We start from the raw sequence: 11,508 nt of genomic DNA, 5'->3' as shown, positions 1-11,508 counted from the left end.
GGGAAATGTAGTCCTGGTGACTGGCAGGCGCAGCCAACGGTGCGGTTCTGACGTGTTGCATTGTGGGAAATGTAGTCTTATCTGCCAAACCAGCGCAGCCAATGGCGCGGTTTCGAAGCGTTAGTTTCTGGGAAATGTAGTCCCAGAAACGACCTGATGCAGCCAAGTCTCTGAGACGGGACTGCAACACCCAGAATCCCTTTCGGAATCTGCGCAGACGCGTTGGCCGCAGGTGACGGGGGGGGGGGGAGGGAAGAGGGAGGAAAATGGCCGCTGGATGCTCGGTCTCTCATCTCGTCACTAATGGAAACGGGAAGGGCTAACTGACGTTCGACGTGGAGGGGCGGGAAGGCCGCCAGAGTTATGAAGATGATGATGGAGGGAGGCGAGGATAGCTGTTGGGGGGGTTGAGTGGCTGGGTTGAGTGGAGTGTCAGCTTTGGCTGCACACACACACACTGGCAGTTTGGAGGCAGGAATGATGTCGAGGGGCAGGTTCATCATCACCTTCATTAAGGGGAAAGGCAGAAGAAGCAAGGATGGGGAAGCCCACGAGGAAAAGCAGCAGGACTCCTGTAACATTGGAGAAGAACTTGAAAGAGCTGAGACCTCCACCTCGGGCAGACCAATAATCACCAGTGGATCAGGTGCGCTGTTCTGTCTAGGGATAATTTATGCCAATAAATAAGTAAATCTTGGACAACCTGACTTTTACTACCTTGGCTTGGGTACCAGCCTTGCCCCCGAGTCTGAGAGCAGGCTTGGACAGCCCTCTCTCTGAACACTTGAAGAGCTCTCAGCACTTGCAGAGTTCTCAACACTTGGACAAGTACATGGATAGGGAAGGTTTCAAGGGATTTGGGCAAAACTCGGGTTTGCCATTGTGGGTTCAGACTCCCACTCCAGAGTCTTGAGCATACAACTTATATTGTATGGTGTAGATGGTCAGATTCTCCTCCCTCGGCAGACATGTTAAATTGTAGGCCCTTCAAATAAAGTTATTTGATTTAATTGCTTTGGAGGTGAATGGGTGACCTGAACATTTTTTGTCACTCAACTTATATTACTTAGAATTAGATCATTTCACAACATGATAAGCCAGCAGTGCTCTCTCTTATTAAAGAGATGCTGCCTGTCCTGCTGAGTTATTCCAGCATTTTGTGTCTATCTTTGGTTTAAACCAGCATCTGCAGTTCCATCCTACATGCTCTCTGTTATTTAATATGTAAATCTGAACAACTTCTGGCCATTTTGTATACAGTTTTGCGTTGAAGTTTGGAATCTATTAGCCAGAAATGCAGTCACCTGCCCAAATGTTCGAAAGATAATGTGAAACATTGACAAGACTGGGCCAAATGCTGGAAACTGATTTGTGTAGGTAGATTCTTGATGGCTCTGATGGATGTAGTGGACTAAAGGATATGTTTCTGTGCTATGTGATGCATCTTTCAGTTTTTAACTCAGGTTTTTCTAATTCTCTAAATGCTTCCTGGTCATCTAAGCATTTCTAGCATTCTCTTTATTTCAGATTTACACAAATGTTATGTTCTGCATCTTATAGTTCAAGTACTTTTCTTCTCTGGTGACTGCTCTCAATCATCTCCCTCCCTTCAGAAATAACACCTATGATTAATAAGCACATAGAAACATAGAAAATAGGTGCAGGAGTAGGCCATTTGGCCCTTCGAGCCTGCACCGCCATTCAATATGATCATGGCTGATCATCCAACTCAGTATCCCGTACCTGCCTTCTCTCCATACCCCCTGATCCCTTTAGCCACAAGGGCCACATCTAACTCCCTCTTAAATATAGCCAATGAACTGGCCTCAACTACCTTCTGTGGCAGAGAATTCCACAGATTCACCACTCTGTGTGAAAAAAAACTTTCTCATCTCGGTCCTAAAAGACTTCCCCCTTATCCTTAAACTGTGACCCCTTGTTCTGGACTTCCCCAACATCGGGAACAATCTTCCTGCATCTAGCTTGTCCAACCCCTTAAGAATTTTGTAAGTTTCTATAAGATCCCCCCTCAATCTTCTAAATTCCAGCGAGCAAAGCCGAGTCTATCCAGTCTTTCTTCATATGAAAGTCCTGCCATCCCAGGAATCAATCTGGTGAACCTTCTCTGTACTCCCTCTATGGCAAGAATGTCTTTCCTCAGATTAGGAGACCAAAACTGTACGCAATACTCCAGGTGTGGTCTCACCAATGCCCTGTACAACTGCAGCAGAACCTCCCTGCTCCTATACTCAAATCCCATCGCTATGAATGCCAACATACCATTCGCATTCTTATCACCCTCATAGTATTAATAGCATTTGTTTCACAAAATGCTGGAGTAACTCAGCAGGTCAGGCAACATCTCAGGAGAGAAGGAATGGGTGATGTTTTGGGTCGAGACCCTTCTTCGGACTGAAGGGTCTCAACACGAAACGTCACCCATTCCTTCTCTCCTGAGATGCTGCCTGACCTGCTGAGTTACTCCAGCATTTTGTGAAATAAATACCTTTGATTTGTACCAGCATCTGCAGAAAATTCACCTGGTCAATTTTGGTGTCCACCCTATCGCATTCACTTTCCTCTGTATGCCCTCTGCCCTTCTACAATTTTAAACAAGATTAAATTCTCTTTTCTTCTGTTTTGGTGATGAAGTATTAACTCTGCTTCTCCTTCCATTCATGATGCCTGATCTTTTGATTGAAACTTTTTCTGTTTTTATATTTTTAACACCACATTAATTTTAAAGGACCTAAAGCTGTTTTGGAGATGTGGTTTAATGAATTGGGTTTAAAATATGGCTCTGACTTTTTTGACAATAAGTGTAGTTCACTTGAAATTGTTGATTACACATACCTTGTGAAGGGTCTTTGGATGACTGAAATCCTGATCTTGCTGTTCAGTACATCAGTGCCGATGCCAATTGTTGCCAATTTCAGTGTGACGATGATTAGTCCTAATGGTTTGACATCATCTGCAAATCCTAAGTTGCAATCGGCTATTGTTGAGTTTGATATGATCAGCTTTTTAAACTGGTCATAAAGAATTCATTGAGTCCATAGTATTGTGTATATTTTATTCTAGATCTCTTTGTGTGTGTGTGGGCGGGGGGGTTATTGGTGACAATATACCATTTATGGATGATGAAATTTAACATGATTTAAAATTCAGTTCCTCTTGCATTTGTATGAACTCTGTACAAAGAAAAAGGCAAGGTGCCATAACTATTGAATTTTCGAATATGGCTAGTTTCATTAAAGAGTTGACTTTGCCACCAGTTTCATGTGTAACGACCGTTATCAAGTTCAATAAATGCAAAAGCAGTTTATTTTACTGCTATCTGTATTAACCACAATCAGGCAACATATTTTAGGAACTGCACAAGTATAGCTCAGAAAAAAACTTAGAATATTTGTACTCACTAGATCCAACAGGAAAAACTGATTGTTCATTCCATAACTCTTAATTCTATGTTATTTCATGTCTTCAGATTTTAAAAAATCAGATTTTCTGCCAGATTTTCTGTTTTGTTTAACAAACCTATTGCCAAAGGGATTGAGAGATATAGGGTGTAGATGGCAACAGCGTCCTGAACTGGAAGATCAGTCATGACTGCGTTGAATGCAGCGTAGGTTCACCAGGTTAATTCCCGGGATAGCGGGACTGACATATGATGAAAGAATTGATCGACTGGGCTTGTATTTGCTGAAACTTAGAAGGATGAGAGGGGATCTAATAGAAACATATAAAATAGAGGATTGGACATGGTATATGCAGGAAAAATGTTCCCGATGTTGGGGAGTCCAGAACCAGGGGTCACAGTTTAAGAATAAGGGGTAGGCCATTTAGGACTGAGATGAGGAAAAATCTTTTCACAGATTGTGAATCTGTGGAATTCTCTGCCACAGATGCCAGTGGAGGCCAATTCACTGGATGTTTTCAAGAGAGAGTTAGATTTAGCTCTTAGGGCCAAGGGAATCAAAGGATATGGGGAAAAAGGAGAAAGGGGTACTGATTTTGGATGATCAGCCATGATCATATTGAATGGCGGTGCTGGCTCGAAAGGCCAAATGGCCTACTCCTGCACCTATTTTCTATGTTTCTATAAAGGGTTGTATAATGTACACCTGCCTATTATTTCTATGAAACCAATTAGAAATTCCTTTGTAATTTAAATATTATACAAATGAAATTCTCTTGCTTGTTTTTACTAAGTCACATTCTTTTCAAGATAGTTTTATCTTTTTAAGTACAAGATGATTTTGCCCCAGATGAAGTTCTCATGAAATTCTGCAACATTTTTGTTTTCTGACATGTGGAAGTCATTTAAAGACTAGTCTGTTGAAGTTCAGAACCGGCATGTTCCAGTGAGGAGGAGGGACAAAGCTGGCAAAGTAAGGGAACCTCAGATGACTACAGGGGTTGTAAATTTGGTCATAAAGTGAAAGGGAGCGCATGCAAAGTTTAAGAGGATGGAATCAGACCAGACCTTTGAGTAATACAAAGAAAGGAGGAAAAAACTGAAGCGGGCTGTTAGAAGGGCCAAAAGGCATGGCTTTGGCGAATTGGATTAAAATCCCAAAACATTTTATACCTATATTAGAAACAAGGGGGATACCAGGGAGAAAATAGGACAGATGAAGGCAATTTGTGCCTGGAGTCTGGGGGTTTAGGTGAGGTACTAAGCAAGTACTTTGCATCTGTTTTCACCAAGGAGAAGGAAGTCAACTGCAAATATTAATTTGCAAGGGCAGTTTGAGATTACGAAGGAGGAGGTGTTAGGGCTCTTGAAGAGCATTAAAATGGATAAATCCCCAAGATGTGATGGGATTTATCCCAGGTCATTGAGAACGGCAAGAGAGGAGATTGCTGGAGCCTTGATGAATATCTATGTGTCTTCTCTAGCCATAGGCGAGATCTTGGAGCACTGGATAGTAGCTAATAGTAGTAGGGAAGCTATAGAAGAGGATACTTCTGGATAGGATTTACTCCCATTTGATAGAGAATAGGTTAATAAGGGAAGGTCAGCATGGCATTGTAGAGAGGGCAGGTCATGTCTTTCTAACTTGGTCAAGGTTTATGAGAAGGTGATGAGGGTAGGGCGGTGGATGTTGTCGGATGTTGGACTTGGTTGTACGGATTCAGAACTGGCTTACTGAAGACAGGGTTGTTATGGAAGGACAATATTCTGGATGGAGATTTGTGAGCAGTCGGGTTCTGCAGGGATCGGTGCTGGAACCTCTGTTGGTTTGTGATATATATGAATGACTTAAACGTGGACGGGTTGGTTTGTAATTTTGCCAATGACACCAAGATTGCTGGGGTTGTGGACTGAGGAAGGCTATCAAATTATACAGCAGGAAATAGATCAGCTATGGAAATGGTTGAGGAATGGTGTTTAATGGAGATGGAGTTTAATCTGAGCAAATGTGAGGTATACACCTGCCTATTATCTATGTTTCCATTAAACCAATTCTAAATTCCTTTATATCAGAGGCATTTACATTTTGTATAAAATAAATTATTTTGCCTTTGCGTGCTTGTTTTTCAAAGTCGCTTTCTTTTCAAGATTGTAATACCTTTTCAAGTGTAAACTAATTTTGCCCCAGGTGATGTTCCAATGAAGTTCTGCAACATTTTTATTTTCTAGTCGCCTGTGATCTTTTATAGCCAAATACGCCTGAGGTTTGTCTTGGTTTTTTTTTCATTCCAGGCATTGCTGTAGCAGTGTAGAGAAACTTTTGAGAAAATGTTTGGGTTCTACTGGTAATGTCATCTGCATCCTGAAGCAATGTGGCCTGCACCTTTCCTTGTTGTGATGATGATTGAAAATAGTAGAAACCATTGTAGTTGGAAGGCACCAAAATTACTTTTCTACTATTAATTAACTTGATATTAAACACGGGTGATAATGAGCAATTGTTATTTTTGTCGCGTTGTCTATGCCTATTGAGTATCTAAAATTATAAACAAATTACAGTTTTAATTGCATGTAATATGTGGAATAAAACAAGCTACAACTTTATTAGGCAGGAGCTCAGGAGGATACACTGAGTAATTGCTATCAGTAAGTCTACATCTGACATGTGGGAGTTGTTTAAAGAACAGTTGATTGAAATTCGGAACCAGCATGATCTAGAGTGGAGGTGCAATAAGGATGGCATAGTAAGGGAACCTTGTGAATTCGGTCAAAAAGAGAACGGGAGCAAAATTAGAAGGGCCCAAAGGAGCCACTAAATGGCTTTGGCAAGTCGGATTAAGGAAAATCCCAACGTTTTTTATCAAATGCTCTCTCAAGAGCTTTAATCATCCAGTACCTGATATGATTTATCCCAGGTTATTGAATGAGGCAAGAGAGGAGATTGCATGAGCCTTCACTAAGAACTTTGCTTCTTCTCTAGCCACTGGTGAGGTCCTGGATGACTGAAGAGTAGCTCATGTTGTTCCTTTATTTCAGAAGGGAATAATAGGCCAGTGAGCCTTGCTTCAGTTGTAGTGAAACTATTGGAGAGGATTCTTTAGGATAGGATTTATTCCCATTTGTAAGAGAATGGATCAATTAAGAACAGTCAGCATGGCTTTGTACATGGCAGATCATGTCTTCCTAACTTGATCGAGTTTTTTGAGGAGGTGATGAAAGTGGCCGATGAGATTAGGGTGATGCATGTTGTCTACATGGATTTAAATCCCTCCATGGTAGGCTGACGCAGAAGATTAAGATGCACGACAATAACAGTGATTTGGTTGCATGGATTCAGAACTGGCTTACTGATAGAAGACCGAGGGATGTGGTGGAAGGACAATATTCTGGAATATGCTGGAAGTCTGTGACGAGTGGACTTTCACGAGGATCTCTTCTGGGACCTCTATTGTTTGTGATATATATAAACAACTTGGGTGTAAATGTAGATGGATTGGTTAGTAAGTTTGCAGATTACTCCATGATTGTTTGGAGCATGGATTGTGTAGAAGGCTGTCAAGGTATATAGCAGGATATAGACCAGTTACAGAAATGGGTGAAGAAGTGGCAGATGGAGTTTAAGTTGTGCATGTAAAAGGTAGTTGAGGCCAGTTCATTGGCTATATTTAAGAGGGAGTTAGATGTGGCCCTTGTGGCTAAAGGGATCAGGGGGTATGGAGAGAAGGCAGGTACGGGATACTAAGTTGGATGATCAGCCATGATCATATTGAATGGCGGTGCAGGCTCGAAGGGCCGAATGGCCTACTCCTGCACCTATTTTCTATGTTTCTATGTGTGAGGTGTTGTACTTTGGGAGGTTAAATGTAAGGGGGAATTATACAATTACTGTAATGGCGTGACCCTTAACAGCCGTAATATACAGAGGGATCTTGAGTTCAAGTCCATAATTTCCTGAAAGTGGCAGCACAAGTAGATAGAATGGTAAAGAATGTATATGCTATGGTTGATTTCATAGTTCAGGGCATTGAGTATAAGAATCAGGAATTGACGATGCAACTTTACAGAACAGGTTAGGATTGGTTATTCTCATCATTATCCCATTGTATATGCTCATTAATTACGGTTACCAGAATGATATTCATGGCACAAGTAACTTGAACAGGAAAGGTGAAGAGATGATTGCAAACCAAATGCTTAACAACTTTCTTCCTGGGAGATACTAACATGTAATTGAGAAAAGTAAATTTTGCATAAGATTGTAAACCTTGAAAGTAGAGTTTTGTTTGAGTAGGATGGAAGTTCCAAGGCTATTATAATTACTCAAGATTCAGGTTTAAATTGTTGACAGTCCACGAACATTTGTTTTTGGTCGGTCGGCATTGACCAAACTGATCTCCCGGTGGCCGAGCACTTCAACTCCCCCTCCCATTCCCAGTCTGACCTTTCTGTCATGGGCCTCCTCCAGTGCCATAGTGAGGCCCACCGGAAATTGGAGGAACAGCACCTCATATTTCGCCTGGGCAGTTTGCAGCCCAGTGGTATGAACATCGACTTCTCCAACTTTAGATAGTTCCTCTGTCCCTCTCTTCCCCTCCTCTTTCCCAGATCTCCCTCTATCTTCCTGTCTCCACCTATATCCTTCCTTTGTCCCGCCCCCCTGACATCAGTCTGAAGAAGGGTCTCGACCCGAAACGTCACCCATTCCTTCTCTCCCGAGATGCTGCCTGACCTGCTGAGTTACTCCAGCATTTTGTGAATAAATACCTTCGATTTGTACCAGCATCTGCAGTTATTTTCTTATATATCATTTGTTTTTCTTTCTTTGAAAAATACTACGCTTTGTTGTCTGTGAGCTTTGATGTTGGTCCACTGTTATGGAAACTTGCATAATTCCAGTTAATCTTTTCCTGAGGCTGAAACTTGTTTGCATTCTCGTGAATTTAATAGTATCATTGCCTTGGTACATTCTGTTCTTTGATGTTAGTAGGTGATAAAGCTGTGTTTCCTAAATGTTTATTCAGTAATTATTTGAATTTTGATTTTAAAAAGGTAATCTGCAAATGGAATGCTCTTTTTTTCATTTGTTAGAAAATATAAGTTCAAACTTTTTGATCATTGTTACAGTGTTCATCTATTGAGGGGTGTGCCTGGGAGGTATCGTGGCCGAAACTCTGGGTTTATCTTATACAGTCCATGATGTACCTTCAGCAGAACATTGTCACAAAATGCTGCATTACTTTAATTACAAAGGACACTGCTGAATTTTATATATCCGTTACAGAATAAGATAGCATGGCTAAATTATTTTCATTTGCACAAAAATCTCTTGCAACCTGTGCCCATTATTTTCAAAAGAACGATTATTTGCTGATTAGAATTAAATCAGGGAAATTACTAATCATGATCCATTTGACACTTCCCTTTCTGTATTTCTCCATGTCCATCCCAAGTGAAGGGCTAGCCAAGACTTGGGCCTCTGCACCTCCATTTGAAACTGGATCCTTGACTTCCTCAGCGGCAGACCTCAAACGGTGTGCCTCTACTTAGCGATTTAAAGATATTTGGCATGTCTTTGAATACTCTTATCAAACTTCCACAGATGCATTGTAGAAAGTACCCTGACTGTTTGCTTCATGGCCCCGTATGGTAATTTCAATTCACAAGAATGCAAGCGGCTGCAGATAGTAGTTGTCACAATTTTCTAATCCGTGTCAGTGTCACCCCCTCCATAGAAAGCATCTGCATGAGATACCACCTCAAGATGACAGCATCTGTCATCAAAGATGCCATCCATCTTCTTGCTGCTCCCATTGATCAGGAGGTACAGAATCTGCAGGTCACACACCAGTAAATTCGGGAACAACTATTTTCCTCCAAATATCAGGTTTTTGTACCAACCTGCACAAACCTAATCCTATCTCGACAATAAAACACTACGGAATCACTGCCTTGTATTTGTTTTTTTTCTAATTATGTTTTGCGAGAATGCCTTGTTTTCATTATGCATAGTCTTTTTTAATACATTTTGTATATAATTTATGTATGAGTTTTATTTGTGTGTTTGTCAGGGTTAGTGCTTATGATGCAGCTGCAAATGAGATTTTCATTGTACCTGTAACGCATGGAAGTAGCGCATATGACAATGAACTTGACAAATGTGCATTACAAATCTACGGAATACCACAGCGAATTTACTACTTCCTCTCTCCCAACCTCTGTCCAGATGCTGAACATAAAATCATAATTGTAAGCATTCGTAGACAAGGATAAGGGCTTTAACATGGAAGAATTGCTGGACTGACAGCCAGTGTAGTTTAGGAAGCATAGGGATGAAAGGTGAAAGAAACTACATGGATTCGGTCTCAAATATCAGTTTTGGATGCCCTCAAGTTTACGAAATATAGTAAAGCTACCCAAGGAATGCATTGGAGTAGTCATGTCCAGAGTTGGTAAAATACGTGAAGTGTTTTGAGAATAAGCTGAGGCAGATAATGGGATATGCAAGTGGTGCCATTAAACACACCTTGTCAACACAAGGTATTGGGAACTGCTGGTAGAGGAGTACAGACATTGTCCAACTGGGAGTGATATGGCTGCCCCAAACTCAGTAGTCATTGTGTGCGAGTTCATAAGGTCGAGTACATTGTCAACAACAAAAGGATTCAGCAAAGACTGAAACTACACTGTTGAGCACAGAGTATTTGAGAGTTGGCTGTTAAATTGCCATTGTGTAAGTGGGTGGTAGAAGAATTGGAAGGAGTTGATGGGCATATTAGAGGGAGAAGATTATAGAAATGAGTGGGATCGCTCTCAGAGAACTCCGACAGACTTCATGGGCTGAATGTATTGTAAGGAAATGTGAAATCTCTATTTCAATGGTCTCTGTACACGCTTGTGACCATATATAAAAGTTTGGATTCAAATTCCTTTGTTTCAGGGGAGCTGTTGCTAACAAACTAATTAGTTGATGAGGAAAATATTTGTCACTGTAAACTAAACAAAGATGTATATGCAAGCCATTAATTTCAGTTAAAGTGCTATCTATTGTTAATCAAAGTATTATGCTTTTTTTTGCAATTAAAAAAAAATCTAATTTTGATTTGTTTATCTATTATAAGACATTGGCAATGATTACTTTTCAAACAAATGCTTCTATATTCTTGTTCTATTTTATCTTTACATTTGTATTATATAAGCTTCCTAGAAATTGGGCGTGGGAGTTGGATGGACTGTGGGGCAAAGATGAAGATTCTGTTACCATTGCTTTGAGCTGTTCACTGAGATCCCTAGTTCTGGCTTTGGGTGGAGTTCCAGACTGCAGTTCTTTCCTCCCAGAGGAAGTGAGCACATAGTAATGGAATGCAATCTCAGCAAAGGAGTCCCAGCTCTTCAGCTCGGCTAAAAAGAATAGACAAACTGACTGTGGCAAAATGCATCAATTTACTGTGGTGCCCGTAGAGGAACAGCACCCTTCAGATTATGATAGTTTGGAAGGATTAGCTTGGGTTGATTACAGAGAGAGAAGGCATTGTTCACAAGATCCAAATGACACAGTGAGCTCTGATGGTGAGTTGTAAAAAAACTTTCTAAAGTTTCTCGTCAGCTGCTCTCTCTCTCTTTTTCTCTCCCTTTTTCTCTCTCACTCTTTTTCTCTCTTTTTCTCTCTCTCTTTTTCTCTCTCTATCTTTTTCTCGTCTCACCCCCTCTCCCCGCCCTTCAATCTCCAAACTTTCTCCAAAACAGTATTGATGTAGTATGTGATTTAATGTGTTGAATAACGATTTTTTTCCAACAATTAGGAATTGGTATCTATAATTTTGGAAGTAGGTTCGGGTTTATCTATTGTGTAGCTTGCAGTAAATGCAGACCCGGTACAATGGTGAGGTCACAACAGGCTGCTTTCTAATGCGAGTGGAATGTGAAATAAGAAGTTGAGATGGAATCTTGTTTTAAACAAAGTCAGTCTACTGACAAAAATATTTGTTTATTGCTGTAAGTTTGGTGTTATTTTTACACTTGGTCCTTTCCTGCTAATTTATCTTTGTACACAAAAAAACATTAACCTGTACACTCTGCTTAATGGTGGGCAG

The 11,508-nt window shown here is 40.7% G+C and overlaps 1 protein-coding gene across 2 annotated transcripts in view; it reads left to right on the top strand.

Annotated features, from left to right (window-relative positions):
* Positions 1-267: 267 nt before the first annotated feature.
* The window catches only part of slc12a4 (solute carrier family 12 member 4), a 75,572-nt gene continuing 64,331 nt past the window's right edge, over positions 268-11,508 (top strand). The window contains exon 1 of one of the 2 annotated variants that reach the window (XM_078400370.1): positions 268-646. In XM_078400370.1, the coding sequence (XP_078256496.1) occupies positions 478-646 (169 nt within the window). In that variant the 5' untranslated portion in view covers positions 268-477. Of the gene's footprint in view, positions 647-10,775; positions 10,985-11,508 lie in introns of those variants that run through there. The other variant, XM_078400371.1, reaches the window with a different exon arrangement.

The sequence above is a fragment of the Rhinoraja longicauda genome, chromosome 6 (genome assembly GCF_053455715.1).
Source record: "Rhinoraja longicauda isolate Sanriku21f chromosome 6, sRhiLon1.1, whole genome shotgun sequence".
Taxonomy (NCBI): domain Eukaryota; kingdom Metazoa; phylum Chordata; class Chondrichthyes; order Rajiformes; family Arhynchobatidae; genus Rhinoraja; species Rhinoraja longicauda.
This window is presented reverse-complemented; position numbering and strand designations above follow the sequence as displayed.